The sequence below is a fragment of the Chaetodon auriga genome, chromosome 16 (assembly GCF_051107435.1).
Source record: "Chaetodon auriga isolate fChaAug3 chromosome 16, fChaAug3.hap1, whole genome shotgun sequence".
Lineage (NCBI taxonomy): Eukaryota > Metazoa > Chordata > Actinopteri > Chaetodontiformes > Chaetodontidae > Chaetodon > Chaetodon auriga.
Window position 1 is genome coordinate 11,083,211 of NC_135089.1, and position 27,629 is coordinate 11,110,839.

A 27,629-nucleotide genomic window follows, 5' to 3' on the forward strand; every position below is an offset into this window, starting at 1 on the left:
AACGGAAAATATGACCGTGTGCGGGAAAGGCGAACGTTAGAGCAAGGTCCTCTTTTCAGGGGAGCAAATGTACAACTGCTGGAGAAGCTTTAAGGAACTTGATGGAAGAAACTACAAAATAAACCAGAAGGAGTTCCCCCAGCGTGTACCTTCAATAATACGCAGTCAGACTCAACATGTGAGTAGTCTGAACTTCTGTGTTGTTAATTATGTAAATGAATTTCACATGTGCTATCATGAACTGTCATGAGAGGCTACAAGTTATCTCCAGTCTTTGGTGTGCTGATGGTATCCACAACGTTTTGCTGTGGTGCAGTATATTTGAGGACACGTGTTGTGCCGTCCTTGTGTCTCCGTCTTATTTTAGGTTTTACTGATTAAAAAAAAAAGAAGAAGAAAAAGCAGAAGGAGAAGAAGAAGCCCATAAAGAGGCTTAGAGACTGACTTCGGCTTTTGTTTTTCCTGACCAGTGCCGTTGGACCTAGCTAGCAGGGGGCTAGGCTAATTTCTTGTACACTTCCTTCTCCGTTTAATTTTGTCACACAGTCGCATTTTTGAAGGCTATATATTTTGTTGTGCAGCAGTAACTACTGGCTTGTTTTACTAAACAAAGTGGTTTTTGTTTGTCTGTGACAAGCATGAGCATGGTGTTTCTCCTGGTCCAAGGCTGCTGCAGGCACACAGGGCTGGAGTTATGGCTTGAAAAAGAAGCCAGTGGTGGAAAATAAGTATTTGAGTTAACATTTTCTCCTGCTTTGTACTTCTACTTCACAGCAATTCAGAGGGAAACATTGTACTTAATGCTCCATTACATTAATCTTACTATAGGTAGCTCGTTACCAGTAACTTTGCAGTTTGATATGTTACACTAAACACATATAATAAGCTGTAAAATACATTCAAGATTAAACTGCTGGTTTCCAACCTTTTGTCTTGTGGCCCCTTACAGGGAAGCAGTGCTGTTGGGGCTCCTGGTCTTGTTGCATATCACTCAGTTGGTAGCAGTTCCACAAATTTCCCCCATAAACATCTCTCAGGGTTTCGTTTGAATAACAATTTGAGAGACAGCAATACACACACACACACACACACACACACACACACACACACATACACAGGAAGAGAGAGAGTGTCCCCAAAATGACCACAGAGTTTTGAAGCAGAGCTTAATCATTTCACAACACCTCAGACTTATCTTGTGACCTATTGGAGGAGCCAGACTCCTCTCCTTTGGACTTAGTAACTAAAGTAGTGAGAACAGCTTCACAGCTTCACTTTGACCAGCTACAGCAGCAGAATTCTGCCTGTCATTAATGAATTGACTCATGATTCCAGTTAAGAGCTATTTTGCTGAGGATACTTTTGTTATTTTAAGCAAAAGCTCTTCCACCACTGCGTGTCGCTCACCTGAAACACATCTATATGAGGTCTTATCTAGGCTGAGATGGGGTGTGATCAGCCATGTTGTTAAGTCTTTGGCAGAGGGATAGCCCACCTCTGCTGTTGCTGTCTAAAGGTCGCAGTGAGATTGGACCTCAAAGTCCATCTAAATGAAGTGCGTAGACTGTTGTCCAGCAGATGGCGCTGTGTCCACAACCTTTTATGCTCTCATCAGTACAATCACGGGATCCAGCTTTAGTTATCGGTAATGTTTTATATATCCCTGTGGAACATTTCCTGCTTCATCTGTTGAGCTGCGGGTCAGGATTCATTTGCTTGCATATTGTTGGACTTTGACTATAATCCATAATGTTATACCACCCCCCTGTCAACACATATGATAGTATAACTATGCTGTTTTTCATCTTTTTCTAATATCAGACAGTGACAACGTGTTTTTGTTGGTGTTGGAAGATAATTTGTAAAAGCAGCAATACCACAGAAGGTCCTGCATTTGAAATTCTACTCATGAAAATGTGAAAACTATTACAAGCAAAATGTACTTACTATACTGTACTATAAGAAGTAGTGCTCACTATGCACAATTACCCCTTTCAGAGTGTTGCATTTTGGAGCCTCCAAGATTCTGAAAGATATATATTTTTTACCTTATATACACAAGGTGATAGTTTTTACCCATAAGTTATTATTCTGCATAGCAAGATAAGACTTTCTTTTTTTGACTCTGGGGACTTGCCTGTTAGTTTGTTGTAGGACAACGTCCAACTTTATCATTCTTATTAGTACATGATGACTTCACACAGTAGGTCTAATCAAACACGACTGAAAACGCATGTGGGCAAACTCATGATAATGCATTACATTTAGAAAGATGATTGTATGTTTTGTATGTAAACTAATGACGTAATGATTTTTTCCCCCGGTTGCATTAGTGTTTGTAGTAACAATTCAACAATGCTGATGCCACCTTCCCCTCTTACTGCAGTCTAATGATAAGTTATAGCAACTCTGTTTCAGTGCTGAATATGGCATTAAGTACATGGAGTATAGCAAGCAATGAGGCCATTCATCTATTTTTTTAGGGAACGAGGGGAGCAGTGTATATTCCACCACTGAAACTTAACCATTATGTACATGGTCATGTAGGGCATTTTTCTTTTTTGTGTTCGGAGGGTATTAAAAGTCCTGACTCGTCCCTGCATTTGCAGTAAATGTGGCAGAATATAGCAATGACTTATTTACCTGATAAAGGAGAGCAAAAACTAACATTAGTTGCTAGAAATCTATTTTCCACATTATTTTTATGATATTAATTATACACACATAAATAAAAGTTACACGTGTTGATATTATTAATATTATTGTTGTTATAATACCATCGATCATTCATGCGATCGTGAATGTCTGTTAAGGTTGTTTTGGTGGCAGATGTGATGCGATCCAGGGACTTCAGTTTCAGTTTAGATCGCCTCCAGGGTTCAATGTCAACTTAAACAATAGTGTGATCCCTGTGAATGCACAGACCCCCAGCTGCAGTCCCGGGCATGCCGTTGCACCAGTGCTGCTTTCCTCCAATAGATTTAAAGTGTGCGCCCCGGCCGACAATAGACGGCCTGGGAGTGGGAGGATCAGCTAGACAGCGATCCTTCTGGCTTTGTTAGCCCGGGAAGCCATTTTGGAAATCTGCTTGTTGTGCACTAGCATAACATTCAGAGGCTACTTGCAAACTTTTGTGTTTTTTTAAACTAGAGGATAACGTTAATGGTCTGCGGAAGCGCAGTAATAAATAACCTTTGAGATCCTGTTTGTCGGGATGCTGCCAGAAGTTTCCGCATCTTCCGTGACAGTGATGTGAAGATCTGTTTCCTTTGGATTACGCTCCTAAAGAATATCAACATACATGGACCCTAACCACGCGGGCAAGTTGACATGCTATTAGCCTGTAACTAACATCCAATATATTACATATAGCTGCAGTTTTCTGTAATGAATGTGCCATTTCGTTTTCTCCACGTCTATTTTGTCCTTGCTGAGCTCCTTTACCGACAACTAACGCAATCTCAGGCCTTACTTTCTGGTCTGATTTGTACACATCTGCGACATGAACTGTTAAATGTTATCCACCATAAAGAGTGGCAGCCGAGTGCGTGTTTTTACTGGGAAATGTTAAATGATCCTGTACGGTGAGAAATGGGAATAGTGCGTCGTTGCACAAGCCTGTAAGTCAGAGCTGAGTGACGGCGTTGTTTAAATACATGGCGTCTAAATTTAGCACTGTGCAATATGAGCATGTAACTGGGCTTATATGTCATTTGGCCGGACGCTATCTGCAGTTATTATTAAACTCAGTGTGTGTTTGAAACGGCTCCGCTCTGAACACTGTTTTGACAGTAGGACGAGTCTCAAAACTCGTAGTTCGCCCTCTTCGTCGCAGGTGGTTTGCGTAAAGAAGCTAGCAAAACAAACGTGTGAGTAGAAATGCAGCACTGTGGAAAGGTGGCGTAGTTCAGGTCTCTCTCTGTGTGTGTGTGTGTGTGTGTGGCAACTTGGTCTGTTATGTTGAACCTGTCGCCTGATTTGTGAGCTCAAGGATTAAATGCCATCATTTTTCTGAAACGATTTAGTCACATGCACAGATATAAAGTGCAGGATGTATTTTGCTCTTTACTTAAACTGATAAGAGTAAAGGTGAGCTTACACCATGCCATCCCTCATCCTCAGCTGTCACAGGTGAGGCACAGTTGATGTGCTGCAGGAGGTTTGGCGTTTGGTTTTGTAGGACCCACATTCAGGGCTTGCATCATGATTCATTGCACCACTTGGCTAGTCAAAAATAAATAAATAAATAAAGTAAGTAAGCCTGGCTGAATTAAAGTAGTCCCTTGGCTTTTGGATATTTGTTTCCGTTTATCCCTCTTTTCGGCTCGGAGACTTGGATGGGGATTTGAAACGTGATTAAGATTATGAGTTGAGATTTTGGTGGTGGATTTTAGGAAAAGCCATCTGTTTTATTTGCCGCTCCAGCTACACATGATCTCTGTTTGATGGAATAGCTGAGCAGAAGTTGGAGCAGGAGTTTCCTTCTTCCTCAGGATATATGAGGAGGTTTTGGCCACATGGATAGAGCGGTATGCTGCATGGCAACTCAGTTGGCAGTTTCATTAGGTACACCTAGCTAAAACTTCTGCAGTCTAATACAACAGTCCTGCAATAAATCCGACCTTCATAAGGTTATAATGTTCTGTCTTTGTTGAAAGTGTTTCAGAGAGGTTTTAATTCAACTTACTGATCATTTTGGAGGATGGAGTTGAATTTTACTGCATTATATGAAGAGGTGTTTCTATTATTTAGCCCTGTGGTTCTCAACAATTTTGATTGGGGACCCTTATGCATAAATCACTGTCTACTTGGGGCTCCATGTCACATTTCAGGTGTCTCAGTTGAGTGGTTTGCATTTCCACCAAAAAGATTATCCCCCTAAACTTCTCACATGGTTGCCTTTTAAATACCTGTGGAAAATATCCAGCATTTCATAAAGAAGGAAAGATCGGCATGTTAATGTTTTTCCTCTCCGCATGAATCATTCACAACCTCTCAGATTCATCTTTGCAGAGGACATGACTGTAGAGTTGAATTAGTATCTCAGTCAGCAGTTTCAACAAAAACTGAATGTTATAACCTTCATGGACGTAACACTTATTGCAGGACTGTTGCATTGGACTGCATTAGTTTTTGCTAGGTGTACCTAATAAACTGGCAGCTGTACGGCGTACTGTGTTATGGTGACAGTATTTGCATAGCCTGTTCATACAATGCAGGTTTCCCTGGGAGAAGCTCAACCCTCAAACCAGTTTTTTTTCCCGCCCATTGCCTAAAACTCAGCCCCACCCCTTGCAGTTTTACTTGGTTTCATAATACTGTTCTTCCTGTGTGTGTGGAGCATACCCAAGAAGTCACTGTAGGAGTAGCTGTCCTGGTGAGGAGTCTGCTTAATACAACAGGAGAGAGGATCGTCGTTCTCTCTGTCTTGTCTCTGGCAGCCATTCCTGTCAGTTGCTTGCCGCCGCTTTGCCGACCAGAGAAGAGACAAGTCATTCATTACAGCTTCAGTGGCGTCAGTAGCGTCCGTCAACAACCGGCCAGAGCCAGCATGCAGGAAGAGGTCGGCCAACTCTCCTCCACAGTAGCATTGTTGTTCCTGGGGAAAAGGAATGTCCTGCAGCTCTCATTAGGGCCTGCCTGCGCTGGTCTTTCTGACATGGTTTTATAGCGTAGCAGTAACCGGTGGTCATGTTATCTTGGAGAGCAGCCCAGTGAATAGCACTAGAATTGATTTGGGAAGAGGCAGGAAATTTGCCAGTGCTGTATTGCATTTAATGTGTAGATGCGGTCCTGAATCTGTTTTTTAAATACATTTTCTCAGTGGCAAAACTTGAGCTCATTAGCAGAACAAATTTTTCTGCAAGAGACAGGCTGAACAAGGCAGTGCATGCGTTTTTTGTGAGTGTGTTTGGAAGTTACTTTGTGCTTGTTATCCCTCTCCTTCATGTCAGCTTTGGTTAAAGAGTCCTATTCTTTGCATCCTGACTGTTGCAGTCTAAACAAAGAAGAATGACCATGGATTTTTCCCAACTGCACACATACACGCCGCCACAGTGTGCTCCAGAGAACACCGGCTATACCTACTCTCTCAGGTGAGACTTCAGTGCCGTGCTGCGGTACGCTGGCTGCAGCATCAAACAGTCAGGCCTGTGGCATTTCTGTTACACTCTGCCTGTCATTTGTGACTCCACGCAGCTCAGAGAATTAACTCTGAATGAAGCCAAATTGTCCTTGAGACCCTGCTGTTGCATTTTAATCAGTTTTTTAGGCTTTGAAAGTGAAGTGTCAACCAGCTACTCCATATTCCATTTGCTCTTGCTCTTGTTAGCATATTATGCTATTAAGGGCCATCAGCCTTGACACTGCTATAATAATGGTTGTCAGTTTACTCATGTCATTGTGACAGTGTAATATAATCAAAAGTTTCTTGGCAGCCAATTTATCTCAGAGGCTGTTTTATATCCATTACTTGCATTCTGGTTTCCTGTGTCCTGTTTAAAAACCTTAAAAGCAACGAGCGTATGTTGTTTTTAGGGTGCAGCTTGCTTTGATAGTGGAGCCCCTTTTCCCAGTTAGACTGGAAACTGGCTACAAACACAATTACAGCATGAAATATTTAAATGTATGCACTTTTGATTATATTGTTTTGTTTTTTTAACTTTCAGAGGTTTTGCAAGTCAGTTACTCTCTAAAAAAATCCTGCGGTTGTGGTTTTGATGACTCAGCCTCATGATTCAGTTGGTGTGTGTTTATATGCTTTGTGGGGAATTGAGGAGGCTTGCACAGGGTAAAAATGGCATGTACCCCAGATTTCTCTGCACATACTTTTACTAAGTTGTGGAGTCAAGGTGCAAGCGTCAACTTTTTTTCGGCTTAAGGGTCAGTGGCTTAATGGTCAGTTCTGGATAAACAGCGCACACCATTCCTGTAATACCAACCTCTCCTGTCATGCTCCTCATCCATGCATTGTTTCTCCAGCTCGTCATTACAAATCATACCGTAGGCGTGGTCGACACTTCACCGAAGGTCTGCGCATGTGGAGGAATGTTGCTGTCTAAAGTACTGTCACCGTTGATGTCAGTAGCTATCAGAACAGAGGCATTTGGGTGTGTAAGTCAGGAAATGAAATATCACCTTTCCCTGTGCTTAACTCGCTTTCTGACTTTAGGGAAACGAAGAGTAATTGCACAAGCAGAAGCCTACCAACATTTCAGTAAAAGTATGAAAATGTCTTGTAAAAAAATCGAGTTCGAACAAAGACCCCTCATTAGGTTTACGGCCGTGTTTTGCAGAGATGCATTTCATTGAGCTCTTTCCCATCCAGCTGAACAAGTTCAGACCGCCATGATAATTATATGTCACTTTATGTGACTGTTGCATTTGTTGTAATCTATGTTTAAATGTCAGCAGTTCTGTCTCATAAGTTGTGAGTATGGCATTGATTATGCACAGTGGGAATTAGCCTGGTGTTTTCATGTTGAGATGTAGATGTCCTATATGCTGATGTTGTACAGATAAATGGATAAACAAGAATCGAACAAACCCTAAACATTCCTGCGATTTCAGTTCAGCTTTGTGGCACCAAAAGTCCTTTGCAGTAATGTGAAATCCTCTCTTGATACCCATCCTATGAGTCACACTATGGACTGAGGCAAAATAAGATGAATGTACAAAAGCTCGTTTGACACCCTGCTGGAATCTGCCAGGTAGACTGAAAGGCTGGAACAAGCTAATCATGTTCCTTTTGAATGCGGTCAGCTGAGGAGCTATTAATGAACCTCACAGTCACAACCATGGCCCTGATCCCAGGATTAGACTAATAGTTTATGCTTTGTGACCAGCTAGTCGAGAGATCTGTGGTTTTTATTAGCCTGTGTGAACTGCAGCTGAGCGGCTAATGATTCTCAGCCCTCCTGAGAAATAAACTTGATGAAGTTTACATCAGCTAACAGGACAGTTACATGCCTTTGACTCAGCCTACTGTAAATTCTCAGTAAACAACAGAATAACCAGAGAGTAAATATTGTATTTGCTACTTGTCCAAAGTTCAAAGTCAGCCCATCAGAGTCTGACAGCTGATTGTGTTCAGACCTCAGAGGGTGTCTGTTGTATGTGTCTGTGGCCTCCAGCGAATACAGGAGGGCAGTGTGGAGACGGACAGGGTCAGGTGACAGAAACCGTTGGCCCATCTGTTGTCACAACTCAAAAGAGCAGCGACATTGAATGGTACAGGAGAAAGAGAGAGAGGAGGCCAGCCAAGCACACAGTCATGTTGATTTAATGAATACAGTAAACACAATTAGGGAAATGCTTTCATTCACAGATTTATAACCGAGCAAGTTTTTTGGTCGTGAATTGGTGTTTTTGAGCTCTCAGTCTCGCTCTTTACTGGACTGATTCAGTGTTTGCAGGAAGGGAGACTGCAAGGCTTCACCCAACACTCTCTTCTAGCCTGCTTTTGGTAGCATGTCTAGTGTTTGGTAGTAAGTATGGTCTTGTTTGGACAACATCTTAAATCATGTCAATCAGTTTAGCTAATCCTTTAATATGGGACATTGTGTTTTTGTGTTGTAATCATAGGTATCACATTTAATTGTTGCTATTGTTTAGACAAAACTATTTTTTGTTAACTGGAGGAAAGGGTGGAGAGATGTGGTGGAATAGATAGAAATAATATAATTGGAATTGATGTGTAACTTCATAATATTTCCTTTGGTTCTTTTTACACACAGACGTCTTTGATACACCTTCATTGGTCACTGGCCTGCAAATTAGAGAAGTACTGCATCAATAAAGCTTTGCGATTTGCATCTCAGATGGAAGGTGGTACAGTGGCTCTTTTTACTATGAGGTTCACAGTGAACTGTTCCACCTCTTGAAAGACAGAGTGAATCAGCCCATCTCCCCACTGAAAGCAGTCGCGTGTGCTGTGTATTGTATTGACCTTCATATTTTATGATGGTGGAAGTGGGTCAGTGGGGCCTCTGGCTGGTTGGAGTGCTTTTTTAACCAACCCCCCCCATACGTGGCTTTCTGTGATCAGCAGCAGCAGATAATTCATGTAAACGATTGAAAAATTGTACGAATGATACAAGGTAGAAAACGTTCAAAGCATTAAAACAAACTGACTTTAACATAAATCTGAGAGTGCATATAAAATACATTTGGTGCTGTGACATTTGTGCATGCAAGTCATGCTTTGGAAGACGAGCCTTGGGAATGCAACTAAAGCTCTGTTCACTGAGTGCCAGTTGGGCGTTTGTTGTTCATCCTACTGTCACAGTTGTTTTGACATCTGGTACGGGTGTATTTCAGTTTATGCATCACTGGTCAAGTGCTAAGCAAATGACAGCAGCTGGAGTTTTATTCCTTTTCAAAGTTAAACTCACAGCAGCACAGATATTTCTAGAACTGTTGCACTTTTCATATGCTTAATACTACACTGGAAAGGTCTATTCAGGAACTCCTCGCATGCATTTAAGCGTATGTTGTGATCTTAAGCCGTTAGAAGCATTTCTGTGTCCGTATGAGCCAGGCTTGTGTGCTACAGCGTCTGTCTGTTGGTAAATGGTACATGTTTAGCCTCTGCTACTTATCACAGTCTCTCTCAAGCCAGGGAAGCTGTTTGAGTGGTCTCTCTGGCAACCGCGGCAACATGAAACGATACGCTATAGTGCTATAATGTGGAGAGCGAGGGACACCACAGAGAGTGGGCACAAGGAAAGTGCTGTCTGTGGGAGGGAAAATGAGGGTGGGCTTGTATGATCTTAATCATGGTGGCAAATTGTGCCCACCCGGAGATAGTTGGAATGGAAATTTGAAGGCTCTTTGCTCTGTCCCAGACTACCAATTCCTGACCTCTGGTAAATATAGGCCTCTGCACCTCAGGGGAAAAGACTTTCTCCACTCTGTAATGGTCTGAGGAAACAGGAAGGCAGTGTACTACGATTTTGCTCTTGTGTGTTATTTTCCCCCACGGATTTCCAGAGGCTCTCATAGCTGAATTTCAGGCAAACAAATTGAGAGTATAATTTTAGTAAACACAGCTCCCGCAGTTTCACGGGGTGGAGATTTAAATAAATTGTTGGGAATGGGTGGCAAAATACTCAGTTTCCTTCAGCCAAATGAAAGCATCCCAGGTTTGAAATTATTTGTTGTTGGCAGGGATCCAACACATGGAGATTTAGTAAGAGTGTGGTTGCCTCAAATTTGCTTGTGCTTGCACTGCTCCCATATATCCCATCCTGTGCTGTGTGTGTTAGAGAGGAGGGAGAAAAGCTTTATTTACCAGTTGTGATTGGTTTAAAGAGCCAACCAAACAAATTCCTTCTCATGAAATGGCAGCTGCAGACTCGTCCGTGGAAAATAAACAAGATTACAGATCTGATGTCTGACTTAACATTTGCAAGTGTTAACATTTTGTTCTGTTAATCTGTTACATGGTAGGACAAGAGTCTCTGAGTCGTCTTACCAAAGACACACAGCACACAATAACGGCTAACTAACAAATGTTTCCAAGCAACTTAGAGTGTCTGTTTTTGTTCCTCCTGAATTTCATTGGGAACAGCTCACCCCCTCGTCTTGCAAGAACTTTTTTCTGTTTTCTTGTGCGTGTGAGTGTGAGAGAGGTTATAGGCTTTCTGGCAAGCATTTGACAAGGCCTTTGTAACCACATTTGTGGTTTTTAGGCTGAGATTTACAACCCACCTGGTTTCTATAATCTGTGTCTTAATGTGAGAGAGTGAGGGAGACCATAAACGGTAGTCAGTGTTTTTTGATAAGGGTTTTGTGGTACAAGTGTGTTACCTTTTGAGCTCACTGCAATTGACTTCAATCCCAGAGCTGCAGATTAGGTTCTACTATGTGATCAGTTTCTGAACTTGTAATAGAAGTCTAGCAAAGAGAACAGACTAAATGTCTCGTTTTTCTTAAAAACTGGCATTTATTTAGTTATGGAATCAAGTTTTTGGATAACGTTATTAAAGCTGAAACGATTAGTCAATGAAGTGATTAGTGGAGCACCATCATTAACTTAAACTAATAACCAAACTATTCTGATTGCTATTCTGACTTCAAACTATTTGCTCCAGTGAACCAAACACAAATGTGTTTTTGAATCCAGATGTCTTTTTTGATTTGTTCAAATGCAAACCACATCTGCTGTGTAGTTGGTAAAGAACCAGATCATTGTCCCTGCGTGTAAACCTGATGTCTCATAGTGTCCATACTGTATGCCTTGCGATGGGATCTCATTTTTTTGCATACACTATGCAAAGCAGGCAGAAGGTGGGTGGGTGGCAAGTCCCTTTAGTGGCAGCAAACCAAACATGGCGCTGGAGGTGTAGACTCACCAGAAGCAATCTTACTAGAATTACTTTTTCTTTGTCATTTGTCTTCTGCGGCTCTCTGAAAAGATCTGAAGGAAATCATGACAAGCCGGTTTTGCCTCTGTGTTTTTGGCAGCTAATCTAAACCTCATGCTGCTGCAAAAAAAATCTAGTTTCTTGCTGTCTCCAGGTTATAATATCCTGAGGAGCTACTTAAGAGCAGACAGTGAAGAGATGGTGCCTCCGCCTCACGGGTAGATACCTTCTCAGTTATGTGAACACATTTGTCAAGTCACGTTTACACCTGGATGAATGCCTTAGATTCAATCAGCCCATCCTGAGGCTATCTGGCAGATCTGATCCCATTTGCACTGTGCATGTGCATCTTAAAGTTATATTAATTTTTCTTGGGCCAGACATAGATCATGTTTTAATCATGCTTAGCATAAAAAGCGATTTAGAGCTAACCTGTTTTGCTAAACTCATCTTATTTTCATTTTCACATTGTGTGTTATTGTCTGCAGAGCTGCACCGAATAGTTCGAAGCTTTATTCATTGTGTTGACATTCAAATTCTAAATCAACATTCAAATGCTGCAGTTTTTTTATGCTGCTGACTGGAGGCATAATGTTGTCAGTCTGTCCATCTGTTTGTATGTGCATCCCATTCTAATAATCTTGGGAGTCCTCCTTGAAATTGTGACCTTGAGACATGAATGTGAATGCAACTTGGCACTTTGCTGGATTTATACAGCCCTGACACTGCAGCTTTCATTTATTTATTTTTTGCAAGTCTGGTCATTCTATTTACATCCTGCATTTGTGCACAGTTACACATAAAGATTAAGCTACTACACTAATATTCTAAGTATTGCATAGGATTGTAAGGTATTCTATTAAAAGGATAAATGCAATCATTTCCAAAATTCAAAATATTCTGCATTAGTCCACATTTGTTGGCATGTAGCCTATCAAATATAATATTTCACTGCAGCCAAAAAACTGGTTGCTCTTAAGCAATAAGCCTAAGGCTGTGATTATTATTTCCTCATTATTTTATGCCTTTATTGGATTACCTTGCTGCCGACATTATGGTGACGAAAGTGACTAGTCATATTCATTTAATAAAATCATTGTCCTTTGCACTCCAAGTTATAGCACTTTTGTGTGCAGTTTCATTTTGCCATGGTTGCGACGGAGATCATAAGACTAAGAAAGAGAGCAAACATATTGATTAATGGACTAATCATTTCACAGCTTTTTGTATATTTGTATCTTTGCTATTTATTGTGGGCCATATATATCATAGCAGTGTCTTGCATTATCTTCTGATGGTCATCAAACCTTGAACCTCATCCTGCATGCTCGTTTCATGTTGCTCTGCATTATGAGACGTGCTTCACAACACAAAAGCAAAACATAAGCTGCTAAAATGTAGGATCCTATCTGATGCAATGCTCTGTGTAGTTGTGCCTTGTAAGAAATCCGGCTGTGCCCACTGAGTGTGGGAAGAGAATCAGAGCTTTAGTGTTACGTAAGGAGAGATTCCGGGAAGCTGAATGTCAGGATGGAAGTGTCTTCTCTCTCAATACTGTATGTCTGTCTCTTCATCCGCGTCTTTTTCGCGTCTCTATTTTTATCACTGATGTAGGCCGTGGGAGCCGCCTGGGAGAGAGCGGCACACAGATCAGTTTGGATACCGAGAACAGCTGAAAAGTGTTTGCAAACGAATTAAACACTGTTTACAGCCACTGATGAGATGGGCTGGGATCTGAACCCTTGCTAGTTTTTAAACATTGTTTTAGCTTGAGCTGGATGTACACTCTAATTTGTACAGTCCGGATAGGGGCTTGGCGGGTGTGTTGTTCAAGATCTCTGTTCATGAGTTGTCAGGTACAGGTTACATCAATGATTGTGTCTGGCTGTAGGCTACACAGACAGATGAGTCTGTTTGCTTTCTCACACACACCCTGCCCCACCCAGGAGCTCAGTCAGGGCATTAACAATGATTCCTGATTCATTATGTTCTGGTATGATAAACTAAGTTTGAATGCACATGAAGACGTGCCACAGTGAATGTTTTTCATTTCTGGATCAGGATGTCACCTTGAGGCAAGCTATATTAAGTTTAATAGCCCTGCAGCTGTATATTGCAACTGTGAGGGCAATAAAATATTGTTTGCAGTGCTCTCACTCAACTCTGGACTCACTGGTTTTTGAGACATTCAGCCCACTGGAATGAATTGTTTTTCTACAAAGTTTGAAATTCAGAGCAAGTACGAGCTCTGCACTCTCCGCAGCTGTTTTCCAACATTTGAATTTCACGTTTGAGTGAGACAAGCAGAATAGAAACATGTGATGGAAAGTAGATTGTTCTGTTGATTTCTGGCCCTCCTGCATTTAGGGACACACTGTTTTTTCGCTCCTCTGCTTTCACTGTGTCCTCCTGGGTCCCCATGTTGTCTACTGCAGGGAGCCACAGTGACTTCACTTCACCTCTCCGCTCGACTGTCCTCGTGTGGTCTCTCGCTCTGCTGTGTACCTCTCGCTCTCAGGCAATTCAGTACATAGAGATACATGGTTTAGAGTTTGTCACAGATGTATTTGTAGATAACAGTTCATTTACAGCTCAGTTTTACATGAATTTCAATATACTATTATTGTCTGTTACTTAAGTAGTATTTGAAAGTGGCGTGAGTTGGTATTGCTAATGTTATTAGCTGCTGCAGGTAGTACTAATGTCAGTGTTGTATTCATACTGTGCCGCTGTTTTTTAAATTATTTTGCAAGCCTGATGTGTGATATTGTACCTCTTGCGTTCCGCCTGGGTGAGATTTTATTTCTTTTAGGGTGTAAATGATGGCTCATAGGTATATGAGGAGAGACACAGTTTTCTACTCCCATGTATTTATTTATTTATAGAGGACAGATTGACATCAGGAGAGAGTCCTGTCAAAGAAAGATGATGATAATCTCCAAGTGTTGGAACAAATATGGAGTAGTGTTGTGCTTTTAGAGAAAAAGCAGATATTCCACATAAACGCACATGTAAACGAGGGCTGTGGTCCTAAATAACTAGTACATGTGTAGTCATTCTCCTTGGCAAATGCTTGATAGTAGAAGCTAGCTCTGATCAGTGTCAGACCAACAGGATACAGACGGAGAGGTGCTGTCTTGGTCATGTGCTCTGAGAAAAGCCAGTTGCAGCAGCAGGCAGGAGGCAGAGCGAGGATGAAAGCACATAATTGGCTCTCAGTGGGAGTGTAATCCTCAGGGTTTATAGCCGGTGGGAGGACCAGAGAGCAACACGCACAGTACATGTACACATGCAGCTGATATTACTCAGTCTACAGTCTCTGCCTTGATATACTCACTTCTGTGCAAGGACCACTGACAGGACTCAGGTGCCTTAAGCCAAACAGCTCTTGTTTATAAAGGGAAGGTCCCTCTTTCTTAAGTGTCAAGCAGGAAGTTTATTCTCTCTCCTCCAGGGACAGATAAAGTGCTCCGCCCCTCCTCTTCCTCCACCCTCCCCTGCCTGTCTGTGGAGTAGTTCTGCCTGACCCAGTTGAGCCACATGCTGAGGAGAGTACACAGCCTGCAAGGAAAGTGCAACATGGTCCTTTCAGTTCAGGTTGTCTGATTGGAATTGATCACACAGTACCAGCATAGTAAGCTTTAAGTAAACCTTTACCAGCTCTACCACTGTAGAGAAAGAGGGCATTTCCATGGGAGGGATTATAGACATAGTTTCTGTAGTGGTTCCTGTGGATTTCGCAATCGTTGCCCTGCTGCCTGTTAGTCAAGGCTGACTGTTGGCTATGACTGTGTGCCTACCCTGCCAGGTGGGTGTGGCCCTGTGAGTCACAGCTGCACGGCAGAGGCAAAATTTACAACATTCATGGTGTGTTTCCACTTACGTTTGGCATTAGGCTGCAGTGAGTGTAGAATACTTTTTTTCTCCAACCCACTAGCATACTTCGGGATGTTTATCGGGCTCATTTTTCCAATTTGTCTTGCAGAGACACATTGTCCCGTTTCTTTTGTCTTGTTTTCTCACTCCCCTGTGAGTGAGTCACTTCCTGTCAGGCCCACTGCCAGTTGCAGGGAGCAGCAGCTCTCTGAACGGACCGTCTGTCCCTGTGTTTTGTTTGTTTTTGTTCAAAAACAAGAAAGCTTCTCTGACTGAGGATGACACATGCATCTGGAAAAGCGCAGGATATTTCTATTCAGTATTGAAGTGAGGTTGAAAGCCACTGTTTGTTGTTTCCAAACGAATTTCCATGTAGCAGATATAAGAAACTTCCCGCCTTGGAATTAACCGTCATGCATTCCTTTTCTTTTCGATCTTCCCCACTTTTCCCGTTCCTTCTGTTCTACTCGTCCCTCTTTCCTCCCTCCTGCATCTCACTCTCTCAGCTCCAGCTACTCCACAGCAGCATTAGAGTTTGAGAGGGAGCACAAGATTGCAGCCGTATACGAGTCGCCCAGGATGTCACGGCGGAGCCTGCGTCTGCAGACCAGCGCTGGCCACTACGGCGGCGACAGCGCAGCTGATTACTCCCAGAGCCACAGCAGCAGCTACTCCAGCACCAGGAAAGAGACGCGGTGAGACTAGTAATGGATACTAATGCTCTCACATGTCAGTTTTCTAGAGAGTAAATCAGTAAATGTTGTCATCTTTTTATGCCTGTCTGAGCCTCAGTCTATGGGTATGTGCTCATACCCACTCTTGTGGTATTTGCAAGAGGTCAAGTGCCTGTTTTGTTGCCTACTACCTGGAACCCAGTGAATGTGCACTTAAGTGAACAGACTCTGCTGTACATATTATATCTAACTAGTGGTCTAAACATGCCTTGATCACACTCGTACACATGCAACAAAACTCATTCTTCTTCGTGTTTCCTGTCTTTGCTGTCCCAGGACACTGCGGAGCAAAAAGCAGCAGTCCGGTTCAGGCACCCTGTCTTTATCCCTGAGCCAAGCTGCCACACCGAGGAAAACCCTCTCCTTCTCAGCTGTCAGTACCCCAGTTAACAACAGCAGCAGCGTCATACAGGAAAGCAGCACAGCATGCGATGCCTCTCTGCTCACCTCCTTCATGGACCAGTCCCACCTGAGACACCGCACTGTCACCACAACCACCACCACCACCACCTCTACTTCTGTGGATGGACACTTGGGTCAGTTATTGAAAATATAGAATCCGTCGCAAATGACCCATTATGCTTGTGTAAAATTAAGTTATCTGTGCATTTTTAATTGAACTTCATTACGCAGGGCACACAACACAAAGCTAGAATAATGTCAGAAGCAAATGAAACAGCAGAAAATAATTCAATGGTAAATACTAGTTTAGGTTCTGACCTATATTGTCACTATTTTCAACATGTTGTTACAGTGAATGAACCTGAATGATATGGAACATTAGAACAGGGAGGTTTACATGCTACTGCAGCAATAATATTCCAATAATACAAAATATTAAATATAACACTGTCAGAGCCCGTTTTGGTTGCACAATGAGTACTTTTATACTTCAAGCACATTTATAATAATACTTTTTCTTGAAATAGTGTATCATATCCCGCATGTCTTAATCTGCAAATGCTGCATTCAAAGTAAGTCCCAATTCAGAATATCCAAGCGAAATATGCTGTTTACATGAGCCCTATAAAAGTAGGAACCTTGTCATATTTGGAATAATAGTGGAAAATTGGTGAACATGTAAACAAAGTCAATGAATTCCCTCCAAGTGAAGCAAAACATCTGTGCTTAGTAATGTTTTTCCACTCATACTAAATGCATGTGAGTGTTTTGCTGTGTGTTTAAAAATGAACTGGTTTTATTTACCTGTGTACATGCTGCTCTCCCTCAGGGAGGAGCTTCCACGCTGACCACAGCTCATCAAGTGTCAACGGCGGCGCCAGCGCGTCAAAGTCCCACACCTCGCTCGCCAATGGTTACATCTGCAAAGATTGCTCTTTACACTCTCAGAAGATGGACTCCTTTATCACACGGTCTTCATCATCATCATCATCATCATCTCAGGCTGCAGAAGCTTCGTTAGACGCCCTCTCCTCCTCCTCCTCGCCTTTCACAAGTATATACTCCAGAGACCGGAGTCGAAGGAATAAGACAGGTGAGAAGCTGTTGAGTTGGACTCAGGTGTCACATTTGAAATGCAGACTGCTGGTCTTCCTCATATTGAAGTGATCGGAGCTGGGACGTGCTGACAGTCCAGTATGTTCATAGCTTCATAAAGCTGTGATAATAAGAATATAATTGGTAGTGGTGTCTCTCTCCAGGTGTCCTGGTGTCTATGTCTAACACGTGTATGCGCTACAGCAAACGAGCCCTGGCCCCCATAGTGTCCTTAGTCACCCTGCTCTTCAACAATGTGCTCTGGCTGGGTTCAAGGGCCAAGAGCCCTCCAGGAAAAGGTATACAACAAGAGACGTTCTTTGCTTGTCATCCATCACCCATCATTCTGTATTTCGTCTCCTTCCTGTCTTTGGCGGTGGCAGTTCTTCCTGAGTCACTCTGCTCAGGAAGAGATTGACTTCTTTGCTGATTTGAAATTTCAACTCCTTGTTGGTTCCTGGCTGATAAGGCATCTTGCCATCACTCTTAATGTTTCCGGCTGAGTCATGGTCTAGATCTATTTCAGATGTAACCTTACTATCTTTCCTCTTATTGGGCTTTTCGTGGCTTCCTGTGGGTTTTCTCTCAGGTTACCTTCAGGGGATGTTTCTAACTTTCACTTCCTCCTCATCCTGTCACACATTTATATCGGTATTAATTTGTGCCTGGACTGTGCGTTGTGACTAACAGTGATTGTACGGGGGTGGGTGTGTCACCAGGTGTCCTTGCATCGTTTGCGGACTCGATGAGACGAGCAGTGTCCTCCAGCTTGTCCCAACTGTGGCTGTTTAAGCAGACCACTCTCCACAGAGTGATGGCCTACAGGGCTAATGGTTATGAAAAACAAGGTACCAGCCATTACTCCAAAGGTCAAGGGTCACAGCTTGTGACCTCTTCTGCTGCTCCTCTATTAATAAACCTTCTTGTCACCATTTCTCTCCTTTCAAAACTCTTACTTTCTGTGTTTAAGGACAAAGAAGCCTCATTTGTAGTTGAAGGATCATCTTTGTCATTTCTCTCCATCCAGCCTTCACGTTCACACCTTTTATTTCTGAGGAAGTATACTAGAAACAAAATTTAAACACCCCAAAACATCATTTCCTGACTTCCAATAAAACTATCACATGATAAGTTGCATTTTTTTTTTAATAGGAGTCCTTTAGTTCACATGAGGTTGTGAGAACATGTGCACTTAAATGAACTCTTTTAGCAGAACTGAAAAGACAGCCTGACTCCCGCCTCAATTTGTCCAAGGTTGGTTTTATTTCTAGTATGCTCCCGATTTAAGCTGGTTCTTTTCACAGCTGCTGAAGAATTGGATGAACTCTGAAGCTTCGGTTTCACCACATTTCTGCACTCTTGTCTCTAGCAGTCATCACCGTGTGTCCCCTTCACTGTTTTCATGCACCTCTATTCTCGTTTTCTTCATGAAGACGTAGAGCTGCCGTCACACTGGCAAAATGTGCATTTAACTCTTCTTCTTTGTCATCCGTCATTCATTCCGCCGCAATTTTCTCACGCGACATCGTTTTGTTATGTAAATAAATGTGTTGTATATATGTTGCAGCTCACTCAAGTTTCTGTGGAAGCATGAATGTGAAGGACCTGGTGACTGAAGATGCATCACATCTTAATCTCAATGGTTCACTGTGTAAGCAGACATACTCACACAAAAACCTCACACACACACACATGCTCTCTCTATACTTGGTACATTTTCTGGTGGTAACCGTGATTGACGGAGTTAATTATATGCGTGACCTGTGTGAGGACCAGTGAGCAGAGGTTGTGTGAACTGGTCAGCAGCCTGTTGACCGTTGTGACCTCCATTTGCTTCTCTTTCTGTCAAGTCAGTCCTCTAAAGCTATTTCAAGGGACCAGTTCAGCACCAAAATGTAACATAAGTGATGACAATTCCAAACATGAGTAAACTTCCTGTAACAAGCTCCTTGTTTTTAGCAGAAACTGAGGCTGAACAGATGCAGATCTTTCCCTATATTAAATAAATAACGTATGAAAAACACAAATTGCTAAAACGAAAGTATAAGAAAACAAAAATATGAAATAAAGAAAAGAAATCAACACTCATACAGCAATGCAGCTTCACCCAGCTGACAATCAGCATTTTGGGTCATTAGCGAGGTTTGAATGGTGAAGTCCATTCAGCCACACAGTTGTAAAATCAAGCTAAAAATCAAAATAAGAGAGTTAGGATGAAGTGAAAGTAAAATAAAAGCATTTTTCTGTCAGAAGATAATGAGAATGACTGCAGGGGCATTTGAGGGTTCAACAAGGTGTGCTGTCATACATTTAGCTGTGCATGTTGTCATCACACACAGTACACTGCATATAAGTGGCCCACTTGTACTTTTTTTTTTTTAAATCATATGCATATGTTTTTCATGTTGCTGATTCATTTATATATTAATTTCCGTTGCTCTGGTTGTTTTTATAATCTTATTACTTTAGTTCTTATGCTTGTAAGCCATCTTCATTTCATTCATTCACACATCCTTTGTTTTTCTGTTCTTTTCCGTTCGCCTGCTGTCCATCGTTGTGACGCACACAGGTGATGACTGTAAAGGGAAGCAGCACTCCGAGACACACACCGTCCTCCTCACACAGTCCTCCAGGCCTCGACGCCTGGTGGGGGCACTGTGGAGCGTCCTAGCTTACACAGGTTGACCAGCACTTCCCTTATGTTGATGACAGCCCATAGATATACTGTTACAAGGATAGTTTCCAACATAACCTCTTTGTAGGGATAGACCACTCATGCTGCAGTTAATCAGTTTAAGTATGTCCCTCTGTCACCCTGTCCTCCAGGTTACTGCCTCCTCCAGCCAGGTTACTGCGTGGTGAGAGCAGGCAAAGCGCTGGGCTCCGGAGCCGGGACAGTGGTGCAGAGACTGCTCTCGCTGTTCTGGATGCTCTTGGCAGCTCCAGGTTGGTGGAGCTTTTTTCTCCTCTTCTTTGGAATATGCTCTCTTTCTTTCTTTAGCAACATGGTCTGATTGTGTTCTCATTCTTGGTCTGTGTGTGTGTGTGTGTTTTTGTTTTTTATTTCAATCTGCCCAGTGAAGGCAGGCCGGGCACTTCTGTGGTTTCTTGCAACAGGATGGTACCAGCTGGTGTCTCTCATGTCTGTCCTCAACGTCTTCTTCCTGACACGGTAAGAGCCCACCCCCTATTATCTACCAGCTATTTTTGATATGTTTATGACAGCACTGTCAAGGAATATTGGACTTATATTCATCAGATGACCAGAAATACAACTCCACATGAATGCAAATGTTGCTCCTTAACTGCTGGATGTGTAAATAAGCAACTGTTTCCTAACAAATCCGCCTTACTAACTCCTCACTGTGATATTATGTCATTGTTGTGTTGCTTCCGCTGCCCCCAAGTGGCCAAAAAAAATCAGTTACTCTAGGTTTAAATATTCAAAATGGATGATTTTCTGCAAAGTCATTAAAAAGTAGATGGCTCAAAACAAAACAACAAAAAAATGTTGTCATTGAGCTTTTCAAGAAGTCATAGTTGACATTTTTCTGTCATTTATCAGTTATCTTTTGAGGAGTTTTAACATTTTCCATAAAGGTCCTGGTGTCTTCGGATTAACAGCATGTGCTCCTGTCGGTTGTACATGTATCTGACTGTGTGTGACTCTGTGTTTCAGATGCCTTCCCAAACTCTGGAGGCTCCTGCTGTTCCTTTTGCCCCTTTTGCTCCTCCTCGGTGAGTCTATAAGAACACGCTGCACCCTCTTCTTTTATCACAGGTGTAACCCATTTAGTGAGCACATATAGAGAAAAATCAGTCTGTAGTGAAGCAATAGATGTCTTAACCAGTACACATCCCCAGAGAACAGAACCAGATTCAGGTCTGCCTCTCTTGGCTGGTTGGAAGTTATTCCATTCTGTGGTTCAGCACGGCTCACGCACACTTACACAGCAACAAAACAATTTATGGATTGGGGTACTGGATGAACTGCTCCATACCTCTGTGAATCCTGACATCTCTGAATGGTTATAACAAAGTTTATCCACAAATTGTGAGTTTATGATGCGAGTGTGGTTCAACCTTTGGTACCTTTTTCGTCTTACATGCAGCTTTATGGTTGTGGGGTCCGTCCACTGCTGCCCTGCTCGCCTACCTCCCAGCCATAAACCTAACCGAGTGGCGTCCTGCCTCTCCCTTCACCCTCCTGTCTAACCTGGTGCCAGCATCTGCTTCTGTTCCTGCGTCTGTTCCCGTCCCTGCACCAGAGTCTCCAGTGGAGCAAACCCCAGCCACCCCAGTCTCACAGGCACCAGTAAGATACAGCGATAAAGCAATGAAAGCATAATCAGAAAGCACTGAGTGATTGCAAATGTGTGTATAAATTATTACATGATGTATGTTGTTGTTTTTTCCTGTGGTCAGCTGCACACAGACACTGTGTATTTCAGAGATGAATGATGACTTTGTGTCTCTGGTGCAAGGCAGGGCCGTCCAGGGAGTCGCCACAAAATTGTAACTTGTTTTGTCTTTGTTCACTTCTTCATCCTCAGCCAGCGCTTCCTCCTATGGCAGTCTCTGGTGTGGACTTAGAGCGACTGGAACGATTAGAGCGGCAACTAGCCCTGCTGTGGGAGCGAGTCCAGCATGGTGACCAGAAGCAGGAGCAGCGTCACGAGGACATCTTGGGTCTCTACGGCACCCTGAGGGAGCAGCTCCACACTCAGACCGACAGGGAGACCCTGGGACTGTGGGTGTCCTCCCTGCTGGAGCAGAGACTGGGGGTGTTACGGGGAGAGCTGGAGCAGGAGAGGGCACAACAAGCACAGGTAGGGAGATGAGGATAAGTGTGAAGCTACCAGAGTGATGCTTTGCTTCAAGTGTTTCTCATTTTGTCTTTTTCATGCTCCATGCAGAGTGCAGAGCAGCAGAAACAACACCAAGAGAGACAGGCAACACGGCTGGCTGATTTACAATTGCTGCTCAACGTTCTGGCGGCTAAAACTGAGGTAGATTCACTGCTGTTCCACGAAGGAAACACCTTGAAAACATGCCTGCAGAATGCATGTGAAAATGTTGCAAGATGGCTTATTTATCTTACATTTTTGGCATTTTACAGGCTAATCACACACTCGTGCCAATTTGTAATTGTCATTTACTGTCCTCGGAGATAATGTTGAATTAGCTGTAAAACATAAATCATTAAAGCAGCTAAATTTGTAAATTAAAGCAAATCATATAAGCAAGCAAGCACAAGACTATAATCCATAACAAAGTACAGAATCTAAGAGTACAGGTCAAGTGGTAAACATTAACAATACTCAGCACCTGTCAAGTCATGCAAAGCGTGGAGTCTAATTATTAACTGGCAAAAAACTGTTGGCAGGAGATGAAATGGTGGCACTCTTAAAGCTGTAGAAAGAACAGTATTAAAAATAATATCCTGACAGGCTTAAACAGGTATGAAGGCAGAGCTGGTTCTAAGAGAATACATGTGTTGTAGGAGGTGCAACAGAAGCAGCAGCAGTTTGAGCACGAGAGGCGAGAAAGAGAGCGAGAGGTTGTCACTTCAGCAGCAGACACAGTTCCTGTCAGGTAAGAAAAAACCAAACCAAAACAAGAAATCAGACCTTCAAATCCACACGTTTACTGATTTTTACTCATATTTTTTTACTCTGCTATTTACATTTTGTGAAGATTTTGGCAGCTCACGTATGTGTCTTTCACTCAGTGTGGGTGTGAAGCAGGAGGACCATGATGCTCTGCTAGTGGAGGTGCAGAGACTTGAGGCAGAGCTGGGCAAAGTCAGACAGGACCTGCAGGGTGTTTTGGGATGCAAGGGCAAGTGTGAGCAGCTGGACGCACTGCAGGAATCGGTAAGTAACACAAATGTTGACTCCTGTTTTGGCTTTACAGTAATATTGACGTTTCTTTATTGATTAGATTTTCTGTTTTAATGTTCCAGATATCAGCCCAGGTGTCCTCCCAGGTGCGTAAGGAGTTGCAGGCTCTGTTCTTCGGCAGTGGTGGGACAGGAGAGGAGGAGGGAGCGGTGCCTGAGTCTCTGATCCACTGGCTGTCCCAGCGCTACGTTAGCACGCCCGATCTGCAGGCCTCACTGGCCTCCCTGGAGATGAGCATCCTGAGAAACGTGTCGCTGCAGATGGAGCTGCACCGGGCCCAAACCCTGGGTGAGGCCGAGTCCCAAGCCAAGACCCTTGTTCAGACAGTAACCGGGACAGTCCAGCACACTGCTGCCACAGAGGGACTGACAGAAGAGGTAATGAATCAGTCACATGATCTGAGCAGAGCTCTGTTAGATCAAGAGTTTGTCTGTCGTGTGTTTTAGGCTCTTGTTTAATTTGCAATTCTTGTGTTTTGGTCTCTACCCCAGCAAGTGAAGCTGATTGTCCAAAACGCTTTGAGGCTCTACTCCCAGGATCGAACAGGCCAGGTGGACTACGCCCTGGAGTCTGGAGGTAGGAAGGAAGCCTCACATTGGTATCAGTTCTGTCCATCCTGAGCCTTTCTGCAAGTCTGTAGTTAACCCTGCAGGGATTAGCAAGATAGCTGCTCCATAACGCAGTGCTGTACTCTAATGTATGTCTCTTACGTAACGAGGGTGCAGGCATTAGCCAGGCTCGAGGACAACAGGGTATTAACGGCAGAATCTCAGACTCCATTTTCATGTGTGTTGACCTACATGATAACATGGGCATTGGGATGTTGAGGAGTTAATCCCAACATCCCTGGTTTGATTTTCAACACCCTCTCTTTCCCCAAATTTCCTGTTTGTCTCTACTTGCACCATCAAAACAGGCTACATATCAAATTCCTCTTCACCTCTGTGTGTGCTCAGGTGGCAGCATCCTCAGTACTCGCTGCTCGGAGACATATGAGACCAAGACGGCCCTCATGAGTCTGTTTGGCCTGCCGCTCTGGTACTTCTCCCAATCTCCACGTGTTGTCATCCAGGTGAGCCTCACTGTGACACAAATGTCACTTTCACTGTGAAGTTAGCTAAAGAATAGGTTCACAGTTTTTCAAGTCTGTCTTAAAATCAAAGCGAGGTGTCCGTGTGAACATTGAAACAGCTTTTCTAGCTCCAGTTCTTCCTCCTGTTCACGCTGCTCATATTGGATTTCTCTCAGCCTGATGTGTACCCAGGTAACTGCTGGGCGTTCAAAGGCTCTCAGGGCTACCTGGTGATCCGGTTGTCCCTGAGGATCCTGCCCACCTCCTTCTGCGTGGAGCACATCCCCAAGGCTCTGTCCCCAACTGGAAACATCACCAGCGCCCCACGCAACTTCACCGTTTTTGTAAGAAACACGCAAACATAAAGCCGTACAACTGGACATTTGTGAATCCAACACAAGCATGAGTGAGAGTGTTTTCCCTGATGTTTTGTTTGTGTAGGGTCTAGATGATGAGTACCAGGAAGAAGGGAAGCTGCTGGGGCACTACACATACCAGGAAGATGGGGAGTCGCTGCAAACCTTTCCTGTTATGGTAACCTAAGACACTTCCAACCTGTTAGAAGAGTAAAGATCACTTCTCTGTTCGATGGCCTGTTCTGAATGTTTGTCCTCTTCACTTTCAGGAGCAGAATGACAAAACCTTCCAGATCATTGAGGTGCGGGTCCTTTCTAACTGGGGCCATCCAGAATACACCTGCATGTATCGCTTCCGAGTCCACGGAGAACCTCGGCCTCAGTGAACCAACCACTAACATTAAAGCTCATATATGACATATCACACTATCTGTACATAGCTCTCACCAACCTGTTAAGAACGGAGGGGACTCGGCTGTACTTTGTGGACGTTTTTGTATGAAAGACCGGAGGAAAGCAAAAGTGGAGGATGGTCAAAGGAACGTGTCTGGAATGAATCTTGAACATGTGTTTTGTAATATTGAAAGAATCACAGGAAAGTCTGCATGAGGACTGTCGGCGGTCGCAGAGGAAGAATGGAGCCACGGAAGAAGCTAAAACTCCAAGTCCCCTTTTCGTAAAAGGTCTCTTGCACTGAATCAGCCCATCAGGGTGGAAGACTCCACTGAGCGGACAAATCCATCCCCCCCTCAGCACCTTCCACTTGTACAGTGGAAAATGGGGGATTACAGACTCATCTCCAACATTTCCTCACACACTGCATTTCAGTCTGATTTAGTTTGTGTTTCTTGACCATCTCTATTGAACTTTGATTTCCTGTTAGTCTGCCGTTATCAGGATCAAAGCCACTGCACGTTTGCCTGCGACGCTGTCCAGGCACATCACCCCCTCGTTGCCGTCAAGTCTCTGCAGTGACTTTAACTGAGCTGTTTGCGCAGCCTGCAGGACTGGACCACACTCACAGCGGGTGTACACTGGACATGAAAGGTTCACTACGTTCAAGGCTCGGCATCATGCATCCACACAGCCATAACTAAGATTTGTTTTCCTTTGGAACTGAACATGCTGCCTATGGACTGGCTCTGAATGTTTTGTCAAGCGGAGGCTTTGATGCAAATCATCCTTTAACTTCACAGCAACACTATATAACCACTGACCTGAGCTCTGTGTGTTCAGAGTACCAGGAGGCTCTTCACTACGTACATCAGACAAAACGTGTACGGTTAAGGATGGACTCCAGGATACATTCTAGCGTGTGACTCTTCTCAAACCATGCTCCTGACCTGTTACATGCATCATGGATTTACATATGAGTGTGTCCTCTCTGAAGCTTTGAGTCCTGTGCCTGGGTCTGAAATTACCAATCAATGTTGAAAGCTAAATAATATAATTACTCCTCTAGACAAGTGTGATTTTTGTTTTTTTTCCCTTCTGTTTCTAGCAAGAAGGGACTCTGTCTCCCACTTGCTCAGTTCTAAACGTCCTCCTCTCATGGCTCCCTCTATTCTAAACCCCTGAAGGAATGTAATCTGTATATTTCATTGTTGATAGCTGGTCCTTTATAATATCTGCTTTTATCAGTGTTGCGTTATAAAGAATCATCCTGTTATTATCATAACTATTATTGTATTACTACCATTATTTCTACATCGTGTTGTTTTGCTTGTTTTTTTTTTTCTGTTTTGTTTTAGGGGGGTTATTGATGATGTCAAAGAATGCACTGCAACGACTTGTTAGAGAAATATTTGTGGCACGGGTTTTCACGATTTGTTTAAAAGAAATGGGGGCAGGGGTGTAGTCATCAATTTTAGGTGCAAACATGGGGAAGTCTAAAATGTTATGTATAAAATGTTTTGTTCACAATCTTATTTATTAACAAGTCAATTAGTGACTGCAAGATATGAGTTACTGCAATGTATATTTTGTCAAAAGCTGTTCAGTGCATTTTGGAACCATCTTGGGACTTTTTTTTAAGATAAATGGCTATTTTTGTTCAGTCATGAGATGACTTAACTGCTTTGGAATATGTTCCAATAAAGACTTTAATTTTGAAAAACTTCTCTGAATAACATAATCACAATTTAAGACTAAGATTATTTTCATCTCAATCAAAACTTCAATCAAAAATGTTTTCTATGATGCAATTTTGTTGTGTTTGGTTGATCATACACACACTGAATTTTTCATGGCAGAATAGAAAAATAAGCACACAAGGAATATAATTCAATTTTTAATAGACAAAAGTACAAGATGACAGGTGGTATGAAACAAGAATCCCTTGAAATACCATTAAACTTCAGAAAACGTAATCTTTAATGATGGTGTTTGGTATGATAGCCAAAGCCACCCCCTGTCCTTTCATTTGAAAAGGTGAAAAGCAGACTCCTTAAAAATACTCCCAGCTCCTTAACTAACAAATCATGTGCATGAAATTCCCTTTGTTTATACGTTAATTTGAAATAACTATCAGTTTAAGGTGTTTTTAAGGTTCCTACAGGCACAAACCTCTACAATAATCAGAGACATAGGTGAGCAGTTAGATTCATAGACTTTTATTTGCAACAGTCCTTTCAGGGTAAACTAAACAGAAACGGACTCAAACAGAATTCTCTTTTTTCTCGTGAGGCACACGTAAAGTCATATTTTATATCTGAAGTATTTCATCAGCTCTCCAGTGGAAAGTGCTTGCGTTTTAAGACTAGACAGTATTAATAGTACGTTATCTGCTGCCCTCTAGCGGTGAATCCGGGAACTATGGGATTTAA

General features: G+C 42.8%; 1 protein-coding gene across 12 annotated transcripts; it reads left to right on the forward strand.

Annotated features, from left to right (window-relative positions):
- Positions 1 to 26,946, forward strand: sun1b (Sad1 and UNC84 domain containing 1b). 12 transcript variants are annotated; one of them, XM_076751673.1, is made up of 23 exons: positions 3,074 to 3,320; positions 5,998 to 6,095; positions 15,749 to 15,937; positions 16,253 to 16,512; positions 17,208 to 17,471; positions 17,638 to 17,772; positions 18,193 to 18,321; positions 19,041 to 19,124; positions 20,043 to 20,153; positions 20,300 to 20,419; positions 20,552 to 20,645; positions 21,153 to 21,211; positions 21,586 to 21,788; positions 22,027 to 22,302; positions 22,390 to 22,482; positions 22,977 to 23,068; positions 23,205 to 23,349; positions 23,439 to 23,753; positions 23,868 to 23,952; positions 24,333 to 24,448; positions 24,625 to 24,792; positions 24,890 to 24,982; positions 25,074 to 26,946. In XM_076751673.1, the coding sequence occupies exons 2-23, from the start codon at positions 6,013 to 6,015 to the stop codon at positions 25,188 to 25,190; spliced, it is 3,231 nt and encodes a 1,076-aa protein (XP_076607788.1). In that variant the 5' UTR covers positions 3,074 to 3,320; positions 5,998 to 6,012; the 3' UTR covers positions 25,191 to 26,946. The 12 variants fall into 12 exon arrangements, with proteins under 12 accessions (XP_076607791.1, XP_076607796.1, XP_076607799.1 ...); XM_076751677.1 differs by lacking the exon at positions 3,074 to 3,320 and adding an exon at positions 5,202 to 5,563; XM_076751676.1 differs by lacking the exons at positions 3,074 to 3,320; positions 5,998 to 6,095 and adding an exon at positions 1 to 178.
- The last annotated feature ends 683 nt before the right edge of the window (positions 26,947 to 27,629 follow it).